Source organism: Crotalus tigris, unplaced genomic scaffold (genome assembly GCF_016545835.1).
Source record: "Crotalus tigris isolate CLP2741 ecotype Arizona unplaced genomic scaffold, ASM1654583v1 scf7180000017857.1083437, whole genome shotgun sequence".
Taxonomy (NCBI): Eukaryota; Metazoa; Chordata; class Lepidosauria; order Squamata; family Viperidae; genus Crotalus; species Crotalus tigris.
In genome coordinates, this window is record NW_024096679.1 from 926992 (window position 1) to 951267 (window position 24276).

At 41.4% G+C, this 24276-nt stretch overlaps 1 protein-coding gene across 7 annotated transcripts in view; it reads right to left on the minus strand.

The window, feature by feature from the left end:
- Window positions 1–24276, minus strand: part of LOC120308057 (catenin alpha-2) — a 175381-nt gene that overhangs the window by 39316 nt on the left and 111789 nt on the right. For 5 of the 7 annotated variants that reach the window (XR_005556729.1, XM_039343529.1, XM_039343532.1 and 2 more), the window contains exons 9-10: window positions 18793–18927; window positions 40–183 (exon numbers count right to left, since the gene is read on the minus strand). Coding sequence is in view for 6 of the 7 variants with exons in the window: in XM_039343529.1 (XP_039199463.1) it covers window positions 40–183; window positions 18793–18927 (279 nt within the window). In the remaining variant the exon portion in view is untranslated. The remainder of the gene's footprint in view (window positions 1–39; window positions 184–18792; window positions 18928–24276) is intronic. The other 2 variants (XM_039343534.1, XM_039343530.1) reach the window with 1 other exon arrangement.

Here is a 24276-nt window from a genome sequence, read left to right on the forward strand (position 1 = left end):
TGCACGGAAAGGTATAGTTTAGAAACAAGGTTTACTCACCATGGAAGAGTCCCCACTTCCGTTTGCCACCGTTGCTCCTTCACCACAGGTGGGTAGGTGGGTAGAAAGTTGACTAGCCCTGCCCCCATCTATGACATCACACTCTACCTCATAAAAGGTAGTGAAAGTGCTCTGAACTCCAGGCTGATTTCCGAGAGATACAGAAAAGAAAGAGTGTGTGTGAGAGAGAGAGAAAGAGAGAGGGAGAGAGAGCAAGAGAAATATGGTGCCCTATTGTAGGAGGTAGGAGACTGGGCCGGGGAAGGGGAAGTGGAAGGGTAAGAGGAAGTGGGAGGGGAAGGGAAAGAGGAAATGGGAGGGGATGGGGTTGTGTGCTGAAAGAGTTAGGCTCCACAACTTTTCAGGGACTTCCCTGGTGAGTAACTCTGTTTTAGCAAGGCTCTCCCTTGCTCCCTGAGCACAGGCATATCAAAACCAGGATTACTTATAAGAAAGGGGAGTGATGGGAACGATGGGTTGAGGAGGACAGGTAGTCCATAATAATAATAATAATAATAATAATAATAATAATAATAATAATAATAATAATAATAATAATAATAATAATAATAATAATAATAATAGTAATGATGCCTTTTGCAATTGACTAATAGCGAATTTGTCAATGCCAATGGTGTTCAAGTGGTGCTCCAGTTGTTTTGGGATTGCACCCAAGGAGCCTATGACTATTGGTACTACCCTTGCTTGCTTATAATAATAATAATGTTGGAAGGGACCTTGGAGGTCATCTAGTCCAACCCCCTGCTCAGGCAGGAAACCCTATACCATTTCAGACAAACGGCTGTCCAGTCTCTTCTTAAAAACTTCCAGTAATGGAGCATTCACCGCTTCTGGAGGCAGGTTGTTCCACTGGCTAATTGTCCTAACTGTCACGAAGTCTCTCCTTAGTTCTAGGTTGCTTCTCTCCTTGCTTAGTTTCCATCCGTTGCTTCTTGTCCTGCCTTCAGGTGCTTTGGAGAATAACTTGACTACCTCTTCTTTATGGCAGCCCTTGAGATATTGGAATGCTGCTATCCTGTCCCCCCTCATCCTTCTCTTCATTAGACTAGACATCCCAATTCCAGCAGCCGTTCCTTATATGTTTTAGCCTCCAGTCCCCTAATCATCTTTGTTGCTCTTCTCTGTACTCTTTCTAGAGTCTCAACATCTTTTTTACATCGTGGCAACCAAAAATGGATGCAATATTCCAAGTGTGGCCTTACCAAGGCATTGTAAAGTGGTATTAACACTTCAAGTGATCTTGATTCTATCCCTCTGTTAATGCAGCTCAGCACTGTGTTGGCCCTTTTGGCAGTTGCAGCACACAGCTGGCTCATATTTAAGTGGTTGTCCACTAGGACTCCGAGGTCCCTCTGACAGTTACTACTATTGAGCAAGGTACCTCCTATACTATACCTGTACATTTGGTTTTTGTTGCCTAAATGTAGAACATTACTTTTTTCACCAGTGAATTTCATTTTGTTAGATAGCGCCCAGTGTTCAAGTCTGCCCAAGTCCTCCTTGACTTCCAACATTTCCATTTGAAGTTACAACGGTACTAAAAAAAAAACGGGATTTATGAGAGTTTTTCACATTTACGATGGTTGCAGCATCCCCCTGGTTCTGTGATCAAAATTCAGCCGCTTGGCAAACGACTCATATTTATGACAGTTTGCAGTGTGATCCCCTTTTGTGAACTTCTGACAAGCAAAGTCAGTGGGGAAGGCAGATTCACTTCACAACCGTGTTACTGATTTAACGGCAGTGATTTTCTTGACAAGGGGGGCAAGCAAGGTTGCAAAATGGAGCAAAGCTCACTTAAACTGTCTCACTTAGCAGCAAAAATGTTGGGCACAATTGTGGTTGTAAGTCGAGGACTACCTGTACGGTGGTGCTAAATTAAAGACTGCTTTTGTCTGAATGGAGTGTAACTGCTGGGCAGCGGCCTTCATTTCTGCAAGCTCACATTTTGTGCAGAATCTGGGTGTTCCTCTGATTCTTGCCACAGGTGAGCATCTGAATACAGAATAACAGAGCTGGAAGGGGCCTTGGAGGTCTTCTAGTCCAACCCCCTGCTCAGGCAGGAAACCCTATAATATTTCAGACAAATGGCTGTCCAGTCTCTTCTTAAAAACTTCCAGTGTTGGAGCATTCACAACTTCTGGAGGCAAGGAATTCCACTGGTTAATTGTTCTGACTGTCAGGAAGTTTCACCTTAGTTCTAGATTGCTTCTCTCCTTGGTTAGTTTCCATCTGTTGCTTCTTGTCCTGCCTTCTGGCGCTTTGGAGAATAGCTTGACTCCCTCTTCTTTGGGGCAGCCCCTGAGTTATTGGAAGACTGCTATCATGTCCCCCCTAGTCCTTCTGCAAGAGAACAGGAGCAGAGGAAGGCGTGGTTTGCACGCGGGACTTCAGGAGATGATGATATGATGGTAGCACTCGCTGGATAATGGCGGACCAGGTTGATGGTGTGGCAGTTTGCTGCAGAGACCACTGATACTACACATAGGGAGTCCTTGACTTATAACCATTCATTTAATGACCGTTTCAAGTTACAATGGCGCTGAAACCAGGAACTTACAATTGGCCCTCGCACGTACAACCATTGCAGTATCCCCACTGATCAAACATCGGGAACTTGCCAATATTTACAATAGTTGCGACATGCCAGGACTATGTGGCCGCCATCTGCAAACCTCCCAGCTGGCTTTCAACAAACCAAGTTAATGGGGAAGAAACCAGATTTGCTTTTCCCTTAACAACTGTGGCAAAGCAAGGTTGTAAAATTGGGCGTGACTCATTTGACAACTGCCTTGCTTAGCCACAGAAATTCTGTTCCCGATTCTGGTCGTTAAGTCAAGGACTACCTGTGTTTTAGTCCTCTAAAAGGGCCACAATTCCACGTGAACAATCATCTGCTGCCCCTAACTCAGGGGGCAAAACTGGCCTTGTCTCCTTCTGTCTATCTTTGGATGAGGGAGATAACCGATTTAAAAATGTGGGAAGTAAATAAAGAAAGGAAGAACGTTTTCCGTGAAGCAACATATGGCATCTTCACTCATCGCCCAGCCATCCGTGACGCGACTGGAAGCCTGACTGCATGACTGTTATCTTAGCTCAGCCACGGATGGGTGAATCTGAAAAATATTATAGATCCCTCGTATGAAAAAGACCTGGAGCCACTTTCGCATGTGAATTCATTTGGAAGGGGAAAAGCTTATCTTCCTTTCCGGTCCATATGATTTGAGATTTTGGGCTGGTGATAGAGCTCAAGGCCTGTTTAATCAGGATAAAGAAAGAGGCATCATGTAAGCTAAGGCTGAATCCGTGGGGATTCTCTCCCATTCTCCCTTTTAATTCCAGTTTTGTAGATGCTAACGTGATGGCTTCACCTCTTCTGTTCTCGGCATGACTTCTTAACTCCAACACTGCATTTAACACTGGTGTGTGTGTGTGGGGGGGTCCTTGGGGCTCTCTGAGCTTGGTGGTTTTCTTGCAGACGTTTCGTTACCTGGCTAGTTAACATCATCAGTGCTAGAAGGGAGCGGGCTTTTTTGAGAGGAGGAGGAGGAGGAGGAGGAGGAGGAGGAGGAGGACTGTGGGGTCTTTAGTGCTCTCTGAGCTTGGTGGTTTTCTTCCAGAACTTTCATTACCAAACTAGGCAACATCATCAGCTTTATGATGTTTCTTTTCTTTTCTTTCTGTCTGTCTGGAATATCCTACATCCAACCCATCTCATATCCAGCAACTCTGGGCGGCTTACAAAACAAAAACACTGAAAAAACATTAAACCATCCATTGTAAAAAAAAAAAAAACCACTGCAGATACAAACATTAACAGATAAAATGAAGGAGACAAGACGACAATGATGTTACCTAATAATAATAATAGTAGTAGTAGTAAAGTTGGAAGGGACCTTGGAGGTCAGCTAGTCCAACCCCCTGCTCAGGCAGGAAATCCTACACCATTTCGGACAAATGGCTGTCCAGTCTCTTCTTAAAAACTTCCAGTGTTGGAGCATTTACTGCTTCTGGAGGCAGGTTGTTCCACTGGTTAATTGTTCTAACTGTCAGGAAGTTTCTCCATAGTTCTAGGTTGCTTCTCTCCTTGATTAGTTTCCACCCATTGCTTCTTGTCCTGCTTTCAGGTGCTTTGGAGAATAGCTTGACTCCCTCTTCTTTATGGCAGCCCCTGAGATATTGGAATACTGCTATCATGTCCCCCCTTGTCCTTTTCTTCATTAAACTAGACATACCCAATTCCAGCAACCGTTCCTTATATGTTTTAGCCTCCAGACCCTTAATCATCTTTGTTGCTCTTCTCTGTACTCTTTCTAGAGTCTCAACATCTTTTTTACATCATGATGACCAAAACTGGACGCAGTATTCCAAGTGTGGCCTTACCAAAGCCTTGTAAAGTGGTATTAACACTTCACGTGATCTTGATTCTATCCCTCTGTTAATGCAGCCTAGCACTGTGTTGGCCTTTTTGGCAGCTGCAGCACACGGCTGGCTCATAGTTTGGCACCTAGTTTGGTAATGAAACATGTGCAAAAAACCCCCAGAATAACAGAGTTGGAAGGGATCTTGGAGGTCTTCTAGCCCAACCCCCTGCTCAATCAGGAGACCTTGTACCATTTCAGACAAATGGCTCTCCAGTGATGGAGCATGTACAATTTCTGGTTAAATGCTCTCCACCAAGCTCAGAGACCATCAAAGACCCCCCACAGTTCAACCCTGAGCTACCAATATTCTCAGTGTGTGCATGCCTGCGTGCCTGCGCATTAGAACTAAATAGCATTTGTTGATGAGAAAGCTGAAGCAATGCTTGATAATAAATCATTTTGAGCTAACTGATGGGGACAAGAGGATCTCTCTCCTCTCCAACAGTGATGGGATGTGTGGTGCTCACCCGAGAATCTTTCGAAAACTGATGTATGGATATTGCTAGGCTGTGCTGAGGGAGTAAGTGAACAGAATCCACTGATTTACAAAGCACACTTGAAACATGCGATGTCAACACATGGAGAGACGGGTGATCACTCTTTCCAAGCCTGTCAGATTAGCCCAATGTCATCTTACCAGAAGGGAAAACATCTTTTCACAAGAAATAAATATATATATACATATAACGGGCCCGATAAATTCAAACGAAGTTAGCAAACATTCGGTCTCTAAATTTCCTTTAATAGAAATGAGATTGCGTAGTTGCAGCTGGCTTCATTTTGCTTTTCTGGATAGCACCAGAAGAAAGAGGAAAATTAACATTAATAGGGAGGTGGAAAGGAAGGGGGGAAATTAGAGTTATTAAAGTATTAGAGTTTATAACCCCAAAGTTCTGATTTTCACTCGGTGGGTAATTCGTCATGAATGCCTTTAATTCGTCTACTACAATATTTAAGGCTGTTTCCACTTCTAGGGAATTTTTGAGCCAAAGAAGTTTCTGTTACAAAAAGATGCGTGTGGATCTCTACGGACATCGTGTTGAATAATGTTCCCTGTGATTTCTGATTATTTTGCATTGTTTCAATATTTAGATCTGCTCATCCTAGTTTACAAAAATGTTCTTGTAAAAAAATACTTGTTCTTTGCTTTTGATATTAAGTCTGCATTTAGGACCTATTTTATTTTTAAAATATTGAATTGTGCTGAACAATTGTAGGAGCAACACTGATTAATAATAATTTATGAAACGTGTATGTCACTCAACTTTCAATGACTCTGGGTGGCTAATAATAATAATAATAATAATGTAATATTTTGCGTGTAGTCATTGTGAAGTTGCATTAGGTTTCCTTTCTAAAAAATACCAGTGGGCAAATCATTTATTACATTACGTTTATGCCTTCTTGCTAACCTAATAATTTTGGTCCACGATCCATTTTTTTTCTCCTAATAATCATTTTTATTCTTTCAAGAGCATACAAAACATAAGATGTTGCATAATGAGCTGTTATTCAATCAGACATTACAACTGAATGAATGGAAGGATATTTTAAAACTTGTATTGACTTATCTCCTCTACTATTAAAACTGTTTCATCCATTTTATTGTGCCATTTGATTTTATTTTATGGCTTATTTCATGAACTTAGTTCAGATATAGTCAATTAATCAATGTTGTTAATGCAAAAGGTTTTGGTCAGTTTGGCTAGAATTGTACATCTTCATGGATTTCTGAGAAAATGGGGCTGTGCTGTTATTTTAGTTACGCAGTTGTTGTTTTATGACTGTCGAATTTACTTCCTTATTAATATGAATTCTTGCTTATATTTTCCTAAAAGGAATTGTATAATACCTATTAATAGCAACCAGATTTAGTAGTTTTACAGTACAGCATGTAAAAGAGTACTGTAAGAGGACAGGCAGAGCCTGGGGGGGCAGAATCAAGAGAGTCATCAGCCTGGAGTCATTTTGTTCCAAACTCCTCTTGAATTTATGACTTTTAACTTTGTACGCCGCCCTGAGTCCTTTGGGATTGGGCGGCATATAAATATTTGTAAATAAATAAATAAATAAATTCCATTAACTCTTATTTAGTATCAATTTAGTGTTGATCATTATTTGACTAGATCAGGGGTAGGCAACCTTGGCTCTTTTGTGACTCGTGGACTTCAACTCCCAGAATTCCTGAGCCAGCCATGCTGTGGGGAAAGGGAGAGGTTTCCAAGCTGAGCCCATGCTGGATCAGAAATTCTGGGAGTTGAAGTCCACGAGTCATAAAAGAGCCAAGATTGCCTACCCCTGGATTAGATTCTTGTGTGTAGGCATGAGCAATAAATCAGTTTAACTGGAGTTTAACCAGTGGTCCTGATTCTATCTTACTTAACTAGAATAACAGGCATATATTTAAGTGTACTGTTATAAAACTAACTCAAGTCTTTGGGGTAGATTAACTATATAGATATAAACCTTGGACTAAGAAAATGGCTTGGGGTCCATCCTGATGGATTCTGTATTGATAGGTTAACTTTTGGAAGGTGAGCTGCCACTGAAGGAATCCAACTTTCGAAAGGAAAAATACTTAATGAGAAATACCATGGTTTCTGATTTGCAAAACTGATTATTATTAATCATGTAAATGTCCCAACCCCTACAGCTTAGTTAAAGGGGGCAGGGAAAAAAACTGCATCTTGGCCTGTATACAGGTAGTCCTTGACTTATAACCATCCGTTTAGCAACTGTTTGAAGTTACAACAGCCTGGAAAAAAGTAACTTATGACCATTTTCAGCAACCCCACGGTCATGTGATTAAAATTTGAACACTTGGCAAACTGGCCAATATTTATGACGGTTGCCGTGTCTCGGGGTCACGTGATCACCTTTGGCGACCTTTTGACAACCAAAGTCAATGGAGAAGCCCAGTTCACTTAAAAGGCGTGTTACAGAATTAACAACTGAAATAATTTACTTAGCTACCATAGCAAGACAAGTTGTAAAATGGGACAAAACTCGCTCCGCAACTGTCTCACTTGGCAACAGAGATTTGGGGCTCAATTGTGGTCGTACGTCGAGGACTATCTGTATACAACATAGTCATGTATATGCACAAAAAGGGAGGGGGACAAGGATGTTATGAGAAACTTTCAAGTGCAACGGGGCGACTTTTTAAAGGACTGTGGGCTTTCTGTTTTGTTTTATTTATTTTTTTTGAAATTTGGTTTCAGTTTATCAGTAGTTGATATTCGTTCTAGGTGTTAAGAACGGAGAGCTGCTTTTGTCATTAAAACCAATTAATGATTTAATCCATAAGGGGTGTAACATACAGGTAAATCCTGGACTTACAACCACAATCGTGACCAGAATTTCCATCGCTGATTTGTTAAGTGAGTTGCATCCAATTTTACAACCTCTTTTGCCCACGTTGTTAAGCATGGTGGTTAATCAGCTGCTCATTAGACAAATGCCATTTCCTCCATCGACTTGGTTTGTTAGAAGCTGGCTGGGAAGGTCACAAATGGTGATCTCGTGATCCGGGGACCCTGCAACTGTCATAAATGTGAGGACAGGTGGTAGCTCACTTTTTCCAGTGCTTTTGTAACTTCAAATGGTCACTAAATGAGTGGTTGTAAGCCAAGGACTACCTGAATAAGCTATTCCTTACTTAGAGCAGGGCTTTTCAACCAGTGGTATGGGTACCACCTGTGGTACATTGGCATCTAACAGGTGGTACGCGACCATCCTAGAAAAGTAGTAGCAGGGGAGGGGAATGAGAGTGCCGCTGGGTGGGCAGGCAGGTGTCTTGCTCGGCTGTGCCTTGGGGGGCACTTTTTTCAGTGCCATTGTAACTTCAAACAGTCACTAAGCGAACTGTTGTAAGTTGAGGACTACCTGTACTTTATCACTTTTTTCCTTTTTTTTTTTTTTTTGGTCATCAAGTTTTTGATACCTTGCCAGGCAACTGGTGGGACTCGGATGTTGCCATATCCTAAAAGTAGTACAATGGGTGAAAAAGTTGAAAAGCCCTGACTTAGACTGCTGTCAATTGGAGTCGGAAAGGTGTCCGAAACGTGGAAGAAAGATTTGAAGCAATGGCATTTTTATTCCTCTTCTTTCTTTCCTACCCATCACTCTTAGGGAGCCTTAAAAGAAGGACCTTTGTTTAACCATGAAAGAAAAAGTCTTGAGCAAATATTACAGGCGGAAGAATAACTTGGAGACCTAGGTTAATGCTTGGCTTGAGTAGGAAATGACAGATCAGGAAATTTCTGAACTTAGTACAAACTTAACTTTCTGAACTTTCTTAAAAAAAAAAAAAAAACATGAATCGCTGATTTGGCTGACCAAAAAACTTCACAAGCAGCAGCACCGTTCCAGGATTTTAACATGGAGAGTCCTTTTTGATGTAAAGGAATGTTATTATTATTATTATTATTTTTAAAAAAGAAGCTTTATCCAGATACTTCTTGAAGAAGAATGAGACAATAAAATGAAAGATGAAAAGAAAGAATCTGAAGTAGTTTCAGCGCTACTTAGCATTGATAAAGCTGCAATTAACCTTTTTTCTTTTTGGAATAGTCTATCACCCAGATGTTTCTTAAGATGGATGATGGGTTTTAAGCAAAATGAGAAAAGTTAAGAGTAAGATTTGGGGAATGAGGGATGTAGCCAATAATGGAAAAGTCAAAAGAGGAAATTAGAGAGAGAAGAGATGGTATATGATAACCCAATGTAAAACAAAATCTATCAGGATGTATATATCACCACACTGGGAAGTCTTTGTAGGATTCTGTCGATAAATAATCAGAGTAGATAAGTAAGAAAACAGTAGTTTTATCATAAAGGAAGTAGATATAATAAAGAAAGAGATCCCTCCTAGATTTTCCAACAAGATGGAAATTATTTCTACAAATGTTGAAACCTGTAATTTAAAACAAGGCAGATGTAAATAAAACAATTCATATTTTTCTTTCTAAATCTCCAGTCATTACTGGTTCTGTTATGATTGTATATAAACTAATTTTTCACTGGAGTAGAATTATTGGATAAATGCTGGAGGGCGAATCAGTGTTCTTTTTGACAATGGCCCTTAAAGAGAATCGTAATTGTATTAACTGTGTCACTGAAGAAAGGAAGAAGGAATAAATATTTTATTGTGGAAAAAAAAGGTCACCCTAAAGAACGTAGCAGAGCATTTAAGGAAGGCAAGGTTTGAAAGTGTTAAAGAAATCTGAAGCACATCTTACTTTAAAGGTGCCAATGAAGATATTCAGAACACAGAAAAAAATCATTTCAATAAAACATCTGTTTTTTTTCCCTCTCCAGGAAACTAACGTTTGTTCACAGAAATTATGAAAATCCCTATTTTTCACAATCAAAAGTTAAACCCCAAGAAACCATACAATATCAACCAAAATATTCACAAACAATATGTATGTATGTATGTATGTATGTATGTATGTATGTATGTATGTATGTATATGTATATGTATATAGAATAGATATTATTCCAGACTATCAGCAATCAATTTATACTTATTTCATGCTGACTCCATTTTATGAACTCTGTCAAAGAATCTGTTGCTGAACATCTGCCAGTTTGGTCTAATGCAGTGGTTCTCAACCTGTGGGTCAGGACCCCATTTGGGGTCGAACGACCATTTCACGGGGGTCGCCAAACAACGCAGTCCGCCATTTTTTTCCCCTTTTCCTTAGCTGGGCTACTCCCTTTTGAAAGCCAATAGAATAGACTGTCTTGAATACAGTCTAATTCTATTGGCTTTCAAAAGCCAATAGGAATTGTCCAGGCTGTCTCTGCCCTGCTGAGCCCGCCAAAAGTCCCATTCTGCAAATGGTGCGGCACAGTTAAGTAGTCCTCGACTTACGACCAGTTGAGTACTCCTCGACTTACGACCAGTTGGGGGTCGCGGCATTAAAAAGGTTGAGAATCACTGGTCTAATGGTTAAAGCAACAGATTAGAAACCAGGAGATTGTGAGCTCTAGTCCCACTTTAGGCATAAAAGTCAGCTGGTGACTTTGGGCTAATCACTAGAAGACTGTGAGTTCTAATCCTGCTTTAGGCATGAAAGCCGGCTGGATGACTTTGGGCCGGTCACTTTTTCTCTCTCAGCTGAACTCACCTCACAAGGTGATTCTGAAGAAAATAAGAGGAATATTAAATATACTGCTCACAAAAATATAGGGAACACAAACGTATAGGATCCTTTGTTTTTTTGAGCAGTATATATTCAGTGCCTTGAGTTATTCATACAAATAAAAAAGTGGGATAAAAGAATATTTTTTAAAAGCTCACATTTACTATAAATGAACAGAATCTGACTGCTAATATCTAGTCTATTAATCTGACTATTATTATCACTGATTAAATAGAATCTGATATCATCCTGTGATAAAAATACACCTCTCCTCCTTCTCTTTGCAGGAAATATCAGAATATTTCCATGTCCATTAAGTTCCCCCCCCAAAAAAAAACTGCCACAACTTCAGCATACCTAAGTAAATGACCACTAGTCATTTCCCACACCAGCCATGGTGGCACAGTGGTTAGAATGCCGTATTGCAGGCTGACTCTGCCCACTGCCAGGAGTTCGATCCTAACTGGTTCACCGTTGGCTCAGCCTTCCATCTTTCTAAGATTTGGTAAAATGAAGACCCAGATTGTTTGGGGCAAGATGCTGACTCTGTAAACCGCTTAGAGAGGGCTGTAAAGCACTGTGAAGCGGTATAAAAATCTAAGTGCTACTGCTACTACTGTTGCACTGCCAGGGTGATGCAATGGTTAGAATGCAGTATTTCAGGCTGACTCTGCCCACTGCCAGCAGTTCGATCCTGACCGGCTCAACATTGACTCAGCCTTCCATCCTTCTGAGGACGGTAAAAAGAAGACCCAAATTGTTGGGGGCAATATGCTGACTCTGTAAACCATTTAAAAAGGGCTGTAAAGCACTGTGAAGCGGTATATAAGTCTAAATGCTATTGTTATTGCTCCTGACATCATGATATCTATCTTGTCCAAGCAGTACTTTAAGACTTTTTCAATTTTTTAAAAAATTCGACAGAGAACAAATTGTTCTCCAGAAGTCATCTTAAGACATTTTTTTTCTGCTCAGGGCAAAAGAAGCCCATTCCGATATGGAATTGATCGGTGGTTAAAACTTATTTTAACGGATAGCATTGGCCTCTATATCACTGCATCTTCTTCTATATATCATGGGAATCCTGACAAGCCAACAACACTTGCCGAATAATCCCCTCCTGCTGTTGACTTGCTGATCAAATTATTGTGCTAGCCTCTCCTGGACAGCAGTCCAGGAAACCTAGACTTAAATTAATAGCTTGGGAGCACATAACTGTGTAAGTAAGTCTCCCATAGTTCAAAAGAAGATCAATCTTTGTGAAATGCTAGCGGGAGGCTCAAAAGTTGCCTCTGTTTTTTTACTTAGTTCTAAAGGACAACAAAGGCTCTCACTGTCAAACGAAGTTAACACATGAAACACAGAGGCTTTGCTGTCAGAACACATTGGAAATAATTCTGTGTGATAAGCGTGTCACAATAACACCCACCTGTTCCCATTTTTGCTTTCATTGTTAAGAGGCTGCAATGTGCACAGGCTGCGACGTGTAAGTCTATCGTATTGTTCTAAAGTAAAACGGTTCCTAACAATTGTGGTTAAAAGTAAAGTCTTGGTAAATAATACTCCATTTAGGTCAATGATGGCGAACCTATGGCACGGGTGCCAGAGGCGGCACGCAGATCCCTCTCTGTGGGCACGCGCGCCGTCGCCCCAGTCCTAGGCCTTCAGCTGGGTTTTATAAAACCTTTTCGCTTTAGGCCTCCGCCGCTGTGTGCAAAAAAAAAGAGGTTCAATCAATCAATCAATCAATTTCAACTTCTCATGGGGAAAAAAAGATCTTGCAAAGTAGGAATTGATTGATTGATTGAACTTTTTAGTCCCACCCAGTCTGCCATTACCACCGCAGCCACGCCCACCCAATTGGCCACACCCAGCCAATGGGCCACACCCACCCGGCACCCAATATGCATAAGTGGGTTTTGGGTTGGGCACTCGGTCTCTAAAAGGTTAAAGACACAACTACTTAGTTGTAAATAGTCCAAAAAAGTCAATCATCAAATCTCTCTCTCTCTCTCTCTCTCTCTCTCTCTCTCTCTCTCTCTCTCTCTCTCTCTCTCTCTAAATACACACACACACACACACACACAAACATATATATATATATATATATATATATATATATATATATATATATATATATATATATTTCACATTTCTAAACCCCTTAAAGAGGGGCTCTGGGGGTGTATAATACAGGTTGTCCTTGGCTTACAACCACAACTGAGCCCAAAATTTCTGTTGCTAAGCTAGACATTTGTAAAGTTAATTTTGCCCCATTTTGTGACCTTATTTGCTGCAGTTGTTAAGTGAATCACTGCAGTTGTTAAGTTGGTAACATGGTGTTCAGTGAATCTGGCTTCCCCATTGACTTTGCTGGTCAGACGGTCACAAAAGGGGATCACATGACTTCGGGACACTGCAACCGTCGTAAATATGAGCCAGTTGCCAAGCATCTGACTCTTTATCATGTGACCATGGGGATGCTGCAGTAGTCATAAGTGTGAAAAACAGTCATAAGTCACTTATTTTTGGTGCAATGATAACTTCAAACACTCACTAAAGGAACTGTTGTAAGTTGAGGACAACTTGTATAATATAGTATGATGAATGAGACGGCTGCATGTTTTTAAAAAGGCAGATTTTGGGAAAGAAATCTTGCGGTTGTCAAAGTTTAATTTTAATCCATCTTCAACCGGTCCAATAATGAACATTTTCAGTTTGTTAAAAAATATAGTGTATGGTCGTAGAGCAAAGACAATACAAGTAGCCCTCGACTTACAACCGTGGAAATGGAATGGAAATTTTGGCTGAATTGTGGTCATAAGTAGAGGACTATCTGTATTCTTTAGATAGTTTTGAAATAGGTTTTCTAACACTGCAGATTTGCTTTGGACGCCGTCGCTTCCTATGAAGTTCTCAAGAACATTTCTGCTGTTTCATAGTTACACATTATATACATTAGGAGGAATCATGTCATACAACCTGTGCTTTTTGCTGTTCAGCCCATGCAATGCCATTTTTTTTTAGGGGATTGTATAGGACAAAAATAGAGACGAAAGCTACTGTGTCCATTTTTTTATACATAATTAAATATGTACCTTTTGAATTCCTACAAATTCACTATCTGAAGAAAATTTTGCTGCTCTCTGCTTTAAACTGGGTAGAGTGTACTTAACAATACTCCAAAGAGGAAAATACGTCCCCAAAATGCATGGCCGTTGAGACACGCTTGCCAATTTTTTACATTTTGTGGACTAGGCGAAGATGCAGAAACGCACAAAACCTATCCTGATGTTTTTGCATGCTTCATTTCGACCCCCGTTTGCAAAGAATAAAGATATGGACCTTGCAAATATACGGTGAGGAAAATGAGAAATTGAAGTTAAAATGAGAGGTTCTCTCATCTATAGATTGTTCCATAGCATTTCATCGACTCAAAGGGCTGGAACCGCCCTACTCAAGGTAGGAACCTTATCCCATCCCAGTCAAATGGTTGTCTAGTCTATTTTTGCAAACCTCCAGTGATAGAATACCCCAAAATTCTGAAGGTACCCATTCCACTGATCAATTGTTCTCACTGTCAGGAAATTTATCCTTAGTTCTAGGTTGGATCTCTCTTTAATAAGCTTCCACCCATTGCTTCTTGTTCTGCCCTCAAGTGCTTTGGAGAGTTTTAAATCTGCCCTCTCTTCTCTGTGACAGCCTTTCAAGTACTGGAAGACAGTTATCTTGTTACCCATAGACCTTCTGTTCAATAGGCTGGACCCGTGGTGGCGAACCTATGGCACCTCTCTGTGGGCACGCGCGCCGACGCCCAAGTCCTAGGCCTTCAGCTGGGTTTTATAAAACCTTTTCGCTTTAGGCCTCCACCACCGTGTGCAAAAAAAAAAAGGTTCAATCAATCAATTTCCACTTCTCACGGGAAAAAAAAGCTCTCTCAAAGTTGGAATTGATTGATTGAACTTTTTAGTCCCATCCAGTCTGCCGTTACCAACGAAGCCACGCTCAGCCAATGGGCCACACCCAACCAAAGGGCCACGCCCACCCGGCACCCGATGATACATAAGTGGGTTTTGGGTTGCAGTTTGGGCACTCGGTCTCTAAAAGGTTCGCCATCACTGGGCAAGACATACCTAGTTCCCTCAACTGTTCATCATACGATTTAGCCTTCAGACCTCTTATAATCTTTAACTTTCCAGAGTCTCGACATCTTTTTTGTATTGCGGTGACAAAAATTGGGTGCAATATTGCCAAATGATACATGCCAGACAAATGTGTACACGTAACTTCAGTCACAAGTACATTTTACCAAACCCATTGAATCCCACTCGGATCTGAGTTATGGAGGCTTCTCAATCCAGTTTAGCCTTGAGGATTGTTTATTGAAGAAAAATGTCAGGAGAGGCCATGTTTCTATGTCATTGATACAGAAGATATAATACAGTGTTTCTCAGCCTTGACAATTTTAAGGCATGTGGACTTCAACTCCCAGAATTCCACAGCCAGCAATGCTGGCTGTGGAATTCTGGGAGTTGAAGTCCACATGCCTTAAAATTGTCAAGGTTGAGAAACACTGATATAATAGAACAGAAGATGTAACAGAATAACAGAGTTGGAAGAGACCTTGGAGGTCATCTAGTCCAACCCCCTACTCAAGCAGGAGACTCTGTACCGTTTCAGACAAATGATTGTCCAATCTCTGCTTAAAAAGTTCCAGTGTTGGAACCTCCACAACTTCTGGAGGCAGGTGGTTCCACTGGTTAATTGTTCTCACTGTCAGGAAGTTTCTCCTTAGTTCTAGGTTGCTTCTCTCCTTGATTAGTTTCCATCCGTTGTTTCTTGTCCTGCCTTCAGGGGCTTTGGAGAAGAGCTTGACTCCCTCTTCTTTGTGGCAGCCCCTGAGATACTGGAAGGCTGCTATCCTGTCCCCCCACATCCTTCTCTTTGTTAAACTAGACCTACCCAATTCCAGCAGCCATTCCTTATATGTTTTAGCCTCCAGTCCCCTAATCATCTTTGCTGCTCTTCTCTGTAGTCTTTCTAGAGTCTCAACATCTTTTTTATATCATGGTGACTAAAACTGGATGCAATATTGTTAAGGTACTAAATCCTTAACAAAATCCTGAACAAATGGCAGGAAAACATTGCTTTGTATCAAACCCACATTGCTAAGTTCAATATCCCAAGGAACACTGCAAATATAAAATAATCTACAGATACTTCCAGATACAGAATTGTCAGATAATACGCACACATTAGTTTTCACCAGTGAGTGTGTACCTTATCTCATCGGAGTCCAGTGGTAGAAGCTGGAAGCCCGAAAGTGAATACATAAGCTTTCCAACTGTCAAATCATTTGAAGGAAACCAGGAGCACCGTACTGTATGCAAAGTCTGCTTTTTTTATATGATGCAAATAAAATCAAAGTTTTTATTTGCAACTGGCTATCCAAGAGAGAATGATGAACAAGATGACAGCATAAAATAAGCAAGGAAGCTACAGATGAAGTGAACCTGGAATCCATATTATTGGATAGTCTTGAAGCATACAGTATCCGGCTCTTTGATATAATACAGCAACATCACAATTGCTAGAAAGGCATTGTGAAGGGAGATCCTACATCAACACCAGAAAGATCAAGAGAAGATAATACCAGGGGTTTTCTCTGAATGCGACTTTGAGTTTATGACACACAATGCCAATCATCTGCAAATTGATGGTAAGCACTGCTTCAGCGGATGGTTTAATGAAGAAAAAGATAATGGGGATGAAGCAGTGGGTGCTGAAGACCACCACACAGGGAATGAAGAAGGCAAACGCTGTGCTGTTTTGAGTTTCACTGCATGTAATGGTAAGCCAACAACATACACAAGCTATTTGAGCATGTGCCCAAGGTGGCTTCTACAGCAGATACAAGAAAAAAAGGACAGAAATGAGATTTAAGCTCAACAGCCAAGCCGATGCATAAGTGGGATTGAGGGACAGATCAGAGGTAGGTGGACGTGGTCAAAACCCATGAGAATGGAAGCAGATCCAGCAATGTCAGCAAGTAAAAGAATGATCTCAGCTTGTTATATGAGAGATGGGAGGACAAAGGAGGCTCATTGCCACATCTTGAAGAACATCAAGATCTTAAATGGACACTATTTGGCACATAGGACAAGAAATTTGCAGGATCAGGAGGACTTTTTTTCCCAGGAAAAAAAAAAAATCTTAACTCTGAGTGGCTGCCCAATTGCATTAGAAGTGTCTCTCACAATCATTGGAAACATGGATGTGAATGTTTCTGTGTGTCTGTGGAAAGAGGCCTGGAATCATATACAGGTAGTCCTCGACTTACGACCACACCTGAACCCAACATTTCTGTTGTCAAAGGAGACATTTGTTAAATGAATTTTGCTCCGTTTTACCATCTTTTTTGTCACCGTTATTATATGAATCACTGCAGTTGTTAAGTTAGTGACATGGCTTCACCGTTGACTTTGCTTGTCAGAAGGTCACAAAATGTGATCACATGATCCCGGGGATACTGCAACCATCTAAATTTTGATCATGTGACCATGGGGATGCTGCAATGGCGATCAGTATGAAAAACAGTTCTAAGTCATTTTTTTCAGCGCTGTTGTAACTTTGAACAGTCACTATTGTAAATTGAGGACTATCTGTATTTTTTTTTTAAAAAATGAAGGATTAGAGGAATATAACCTTTAACTGTGGTGGGATGAGGCTCAAGAAATATTAGGTGATTAAAAAGCAGTATGTCATGCCACAAAATTAGTTCTGAATGCAGCACGTGAATTCAAAATAATACATGGACTCAATGGCCCAGCTGAACAATGTTAAATTTAGCCCATCTTTTGGTCGAAGGGATGCTTGGATCAACATTGAATCACAGGTTCATGAGTGTTTGTAATAATTAGAACTTGATATTAAGCCCAAAGAAGGCAAATAATCACGATTCAAAAAAACCTACAGGTTTCGTGACCATTCAAAGTTACAATGACACTGAAAAAAAGAGACTGATGACAGTTTTTCACACTTAACAACTGTTGCAGCATCCCCATGGTCATGTCATCAAAATTCGAATGTTTGGCAGCCTGCTCATATAATCACCTTTTGTGACCTTCTGACCAGCAAAGTCAACGGGGAAGACAGATTCACTTCACAACGGTGTTACTAATGCAAGCAGGACAATGATTTATTTAACTGTGGGTTGTAAAATTGGGCAAAACCCACTATATAAATGTCTAACTCAGCAACATAAATTTGGGGCTCAATTGAGTTTGTAAGTTGAGGACTACCTGTATAATGTCTATGATTGGGTCGTGTTTTTTTTAGGTGAGAACATTTCTTTTGGAGAAAGGATTACGTTTTATGAGTTACTTTGCTAGGAAAAAAATCAGGCTGTTCTAGAATCAGGCCGTTCTTGAAGTCTCGGCCCCTCAGAGAACTTGCTTACATGGGTGTCCTCTACACCAGAGGTCTTCAACCTTGGCAACTTTAAGACTTGTGGATTTCAACTCGCAGAAATTCCCCCGCCAGCAAAAGCATGGTTGGCTGAGGAATTCTGGGAGTTGAAGTCCACAAGTCTCTCTACACTTATTGTCCCCCCCCCCTTAAAGGAAGGTGAATGAAATGTCCATGTTGAGGTTCACCTGGACTGAGAGACTTAAGGATATCTCAGTTTAGACCAGTGTTTCTCAACCTTGACAATTTTAAGGCATGTGGACTTCAACTCCCAGAATTCCACAGCCAGCATTGCTGGCTGTGGAATTCTGGGAGTTGAAGTCCACATGCCTTAAAATTGTCAAGGCTGAGAAACACTGGTTTAGACCAAGTGAAGTGCATAGAAAAAGTGGAACTTCCTTATCATCAGAGAAGGGAAATCCATTTGGCTGTCCAATCTTGCTAAATATAAAACCGAGCTCCTATTCATAATGGATTTAATATCTTATTTTATTATATTTTTAATGGGTGTGAAGAGCAGAAGCTCTTTGGGTGGGTGACATAGCAATGAAGTCTCCGGTCACTTCATCAAACTGGAATAATGTTGCTTTTTGAAGACCAAGATATATATTTTCCAAATGGAGGGAGGGGAGGGGAACCACTAATTTAAAACTAAGACACGCTATAACAGGAAAATACAGGAATGTCTTACCCCGGAAACAATCAGTTCTCCGCCAAGGTTTTGGACTTCTGCTTTGACCTTGCTACAGATATTGAGCTGGTGACAGTAAAGGGCGATGCGCTGAAGATAGGCGAGCAGGTCTTGCTTACAGGCTGAATCGGGACACTGTGAAGGAAAAGAGAGAGAAGCAATTTGAATTTGATTTATTGTGACTGAGATGCTGAATGTGCAGAGAAAACGCAGTCACTTTGCGGTATCAACTTTGAGGGCTTGGTTTCACTTGATCGTTTGGTGATTGATCTCACACAGACCAGATCTTGTCTCACTTACTTTGGCCATCTCATGCGGGGGAATTCATTGGAGAAAATCTCAAAGGTGTTTTTTCCAAAGGCAACTGGACTTTCTTGTTTTTTTCCTTGAGGTTGTGTTGCTTCTCATTCAAGAAGCTTCATTGGTTCGCTGTTCATTCCTTTCATGCGTCGTGGTGGCTCAATGGTTAGAATGCAGCATTGCAGGCTGATTCTGTCCACTGCCAGCAGTTCAATCCTGACCACTTCAAGGTTGACTCAGCCTTCCACCCTTCTAAAATGGCAATATAGTTGGGGGCACTATGCTGATTCTGTAAACTGCTTAGAGAAGGCTGTAAAGCACTGTGAAGTGGCATATAAATCTAAGTGCTATTGCTACTGCTGTTGTCAGAACCAATGAAGCTTCTCGGATGAGAAGTGAAACGTCTTCAAGGAAAAAACAAAACAAAAAAAAGGCCAGTTGCCTTTTGAAAAAGGCAACCGTGACCTGGATGATTGAGAAACTCCATAGTCACTGGAGAAAGCAATTATGCTGGGAAGAGTTAGTGGTAAATGGAAACTGGGACATCAAGGAACACGATGTTTGGACACCATCAAAGCTGACACCGGCCACAGAGTAGAAAAACTCAAAAAATAGTACAAGATTAAACGATGTGGAGAGACCTGCCCATAGCATCATCAAGAGTTGCACTCAACTGAATGGATAACATCATCATCATCATCACCATCATCCTCAGGACACATCTTGGCTACTGCAACGCACTCTGCCCTTGAAAAGATACTGGAAGCTTCCAAATGTGGTAGCCTGAACGGTTTTGTGAAAGCCTAGATTTGATTATGTGTCACCTCTTTTGCGGGAGCTGCATTGGCTGCCGATTTGCTTCCAGGTCCAATTCAAGGTGGTGGTTATACCTTTATAGCCCTACATGGCCTGGGACCTGGTTATTTGAAGGACTGCTTTTTTTTCAAATCATATCTGCTTGACCCACCAGAGTGGGGAAGCAGGGGATGTTATGAGTCCCCTTTTTTAAGGAGGTTCATCTAGCAGCATGAAGAAGAAGTGCCTTCTCTGTGGTGGCTCCCTCCCTGTGGAACATCATCCTGCAGAGATGAGATTGGCTCTCACTTTGACATGCTTTCTCAAGGCCCTGAAGGCTTAGCCCAGTTATGGCGAACCTTTTAGAGACTGAGTGCCCAAACTGCAACCCAAAACCCACTTATGTATCGTCGGGTGCTGGCTGGGTATGGCCCATTGGGTGGGTTTGGCCCATTGGGTAGGTGTGGCTGCAGTGGTAATGGCAGACTGGGTGGGACTAAAAAGTTCAATAAATGAGCTGAGGTGGCGCAGCAGTTAGAGTGCAGTACTGTAGGCCACTTTAGCTGACTGTGTTCAGCAGGTCAGCGGTTCAAATTTCACCGGCTCAAGGTTGACTCAGCCTTCCATCCTTCCGAGGTAGGTAAAATGAGGACCCAGATTGTTGGGGGCAATGTAAACACTTAAAGCGGTATATAAGTCTCATAAATAAATAAAATAAATAACTAAATAAATCAATTCCAACTTTGCGAGATCTTTTTTTTCCCCACAAGAAATTGAAATTGATTGATTGATTGAACCTTTTCTTTTTGCACACAGGCCTAAAGCGAAAAGGTTTTATAAAACCCTGCTGAGGGCCTTCGACTGGGGCGATGGCATGCGTGCCCACAGAGAGGGCTCTATGTGCCACCTGTGGCATGCGTGCCATAGGTTCGCCACCACGGGTTTAGCCTATGGGTCAGGGACCCCAGAGTGATATGGAGCCCATAAATGTGATCTGATTGTTGCCACCAGGGAATGGGGGTTTATTGGTTTTTGTATTAGGGATATTGGGTTATTGATTATTTTTGTATTGGGGCACCATGAGCAAATTGGGTGGCCGTATATATTTGACTTGAACCAAATTGAAAATTCCCTGAAGATGGACTCCATCATGAGTCTGAAAGCTTGGAAGAATAAATCTCGCATCATTATCCTGGGACACGTATATTTGCCTTCATTTGTGAATATTCATTACTGGCCAGGTGTGATTGGACACAGAAGGAATTTGTCTCTGGTGCAGAAGTTCTCAGTGTACGTACAAACAACAGAAGTAATATAATCACAAGATATCAATAGGAGAAGGTAGTAGGAAAGATGAAAAGGATAATAATAATAATAATAATAATAATAATAATAATGATGCAGCCCTACTCTATGAATAAAATAAATAATAAATCTTTCTTTCACAGCACAAAACGGTACGCTCAGAACTCAAGAAGGCAAAAGGGGAGAAACAGAGCAAGCAAGCACCACCACCGTTCGTCACTTATCCGGTGAACTGTAAAGCAGACAGCAAAAATACTGTTTCTGTCTCCTTAGGATATGGTTCAGATTGCACATAAAGTTCTCTCGGTGCAAAATATACTGTCTTTTATGGTAGAAAATGAACCACATTGAAAGGAGAGACTTTCAGCCTGGAAAGCATTAAGGAAAACGAAACGAGGCTACGTTGTTGAACTGCAACCAGGAAATGGCAATTTTAACTCCACGGGTGGAACGACACCTGTGGCATTCTTTGGACATGCCTTACAAATCAAAACAACATGGGCATAATTCAGTTTAGCTAAGTGGAGTCAGGGCTGGGAAGGGTCTGTAATCCCTGCAGCAACTTGGAACATAATTCATGGAGGGGGGGTACAAAAGAGAGAGAGGGGGGGGGGCTAGTGATATAACCGAAGATACTGCACAGGTAGTCCTTGATCAGTTATGATGGACTCCCCCTAAAAGGCACAGGTAGTCCTCGACTTATGACCAGAACTGAGCCAAAAAATTTTATTGCTAAGCAAGGTTGTTGTTAAATGAGTTTTGCCCCGTTTTATGATCTTTCTTGGCACTGCTGTTAAGCGAATCGGGCTTCCCCATCAATTTGGCTTGCCAGAATGTCGCCCCCCCAAAAAAGATCACATGATCGTGGGACACTGCAACCATCATAAATACATGCCGGTTGCCAATTGTCCAAATTCTGATCACATGACTAGAATAACAGACTAATGAAGTTGGGAGGGACCTTGGAGGTCATCTACTCCAACTCCCTGCTCAAGTAGGAAGCCCTATACCATTTCAGACAAATGGTTGTCCAATCTCTTGTTAAAGACCACGGGATGCTGCAATGGTTGTGTGAAAAGGAGCCATAGTGCTGGTGTAACTTTTTTTTTTTTTTTTTAGAAAATTTGTATTGGTTTTCTAGTTTTACGTTTGAATATTTGAAAAGCAACGTGGCGGCTGAGTTGGTCAATAATCCAATAACATACAAATATCTTTAGTACAGTTCTCAAACTATTACATTAAATGTTTCCTACTCTCTTCCCCTTGGTATTTAATGTCTCGTCTTTAAATTAATACAATTCTTATTCTATCGATTAAATAAAAAATAACTTTCTTACATTTATCAATAATTTTTAATTTATACGTATCCTAGTTATTTTAACATTCAATCTTTTTTAGACAATCTATTTCCTGGTTAATTTTTCCCAATGTTTAGGTTTCTCATTAATATTTATATTTAACCTTTGATATTTATAATTTCCAAGTTTTAAATAACCCCAATTTTCTTTATCACAATTCATCACCAGATCTAAGGCTGGTGTAACTTTGAACATTCACTAAATGAATGGCTGTAAGCGAAGGATTACCTGTACTTATGACTTGAATTCAAAATTCTGACGGCTGGTTCCTTTCCACAGTCAGATAATTGCATTTTGGCCACTCAGCAACACGTCGGCATTTATGGCTGTTTGCAGTGTCCTGCGATAATGTGATTAACTGTATCTTGGTTCTTTTGACAGAAACCAGCATTTGAGCCATAGCGGTGCAATAGTTAGATTACAGTATTGCAGGCTAACTAACTTCTGACTGCCAGTAGTTCAATCCTGACCAGCTCAAGGTTAACTCAGCCTTCCATCCTTCCAAGGTCAGTAAAATGGAGATCCAGATTGTTGGGGTCAATATGCTGACTCTGTAAACTGCTTAGAGAGGGTTGTAAATCACTGTGAAGCAGTATATAAGTCTAAGTGCTATTGCTATTTACTTCCAGCTTCTGGCAAAACACAAAAATACCTGTTATGGACAAGGGTTCATTTAACAACGGCAATGTTTGCTTAATGACTGCCACATTTCCTTAAGAATCGCTGTGTTCCCTTAATGACGTCTGCAAAAAAATGTTGTAAAATTGGGTCAGTCAAGTGGGCGCCTTTGACTTATGACCATTGTGACATTAGATAGAAATTCCAGGCTCCATTACGGTCGTACGTTTTTCACCTACGTATAGCATCTAGCTTGTTCTGTTCTTATACATACACAATGTGGGATTCTTGGTTCTCTCTGAGCTTGATTGCTTTCTTTGCAGACGTTTCATTACCCAACTAAGTAAAATCATCAGTGCTACTAATCTTATTGATTACTGTACTGCAGACATGTCAAACACAAGGCCCGGGGGCCGGATGCGGCCTGTGAAGTGGTTTCATGTGGCCCACGAAGCCATCCTGGAAACAGTGAGGGAGCGGCCCCGGTTGCCTTGGCCCTGGCCCAGGCCGGCCGGGAGCCAATGTACAATTTTGTGGTGGCCATCTATGCTGAAACGCATTCGGTCTTAGCTCCACAAGGCCATCTGGAAACAGCTAGGAACCAGCCCCTGCCGTGTCAGCCCCACCCTCTGGGTGCATGTTGGGGAGGCGTCACCCTTTGTGAGGAATGAAGAAATGACCATCGCCCGGAAGTGGCCAGCAAATGGCCCTCGCCTGCTTCACCTATCCGGCTTGATGTGCTCCGGGGGAGGGGTTTCAGCAGGCAGTGAGACTCCTCCAGTGGACCATGCCTTGGCGCTTGCCCCGGTCCCACCCCCTTCTGCCAGAGACCCTCAGATCTGTCCCACTCCTGCCCAGGCCCCCACAGGCATCCTTGACACAAACGATGTAGAGCTGGCCATGCCCACCCAATAAGCCACATCCACTCCATCCACACTCACCCAGTAGGCCACACCCACCCTGGCCAAATCCGCCCGGGGAGAGGCAGACTAATGATGTTACTTAGTTGGGTAATGAAATGTCTGCAGGAAAACCACTAAGCTCAGAGAACACCAAGGACCCCATAGCCATCTCCCCCCCTAAACCTACCCCACTCTCTTCTAGCACT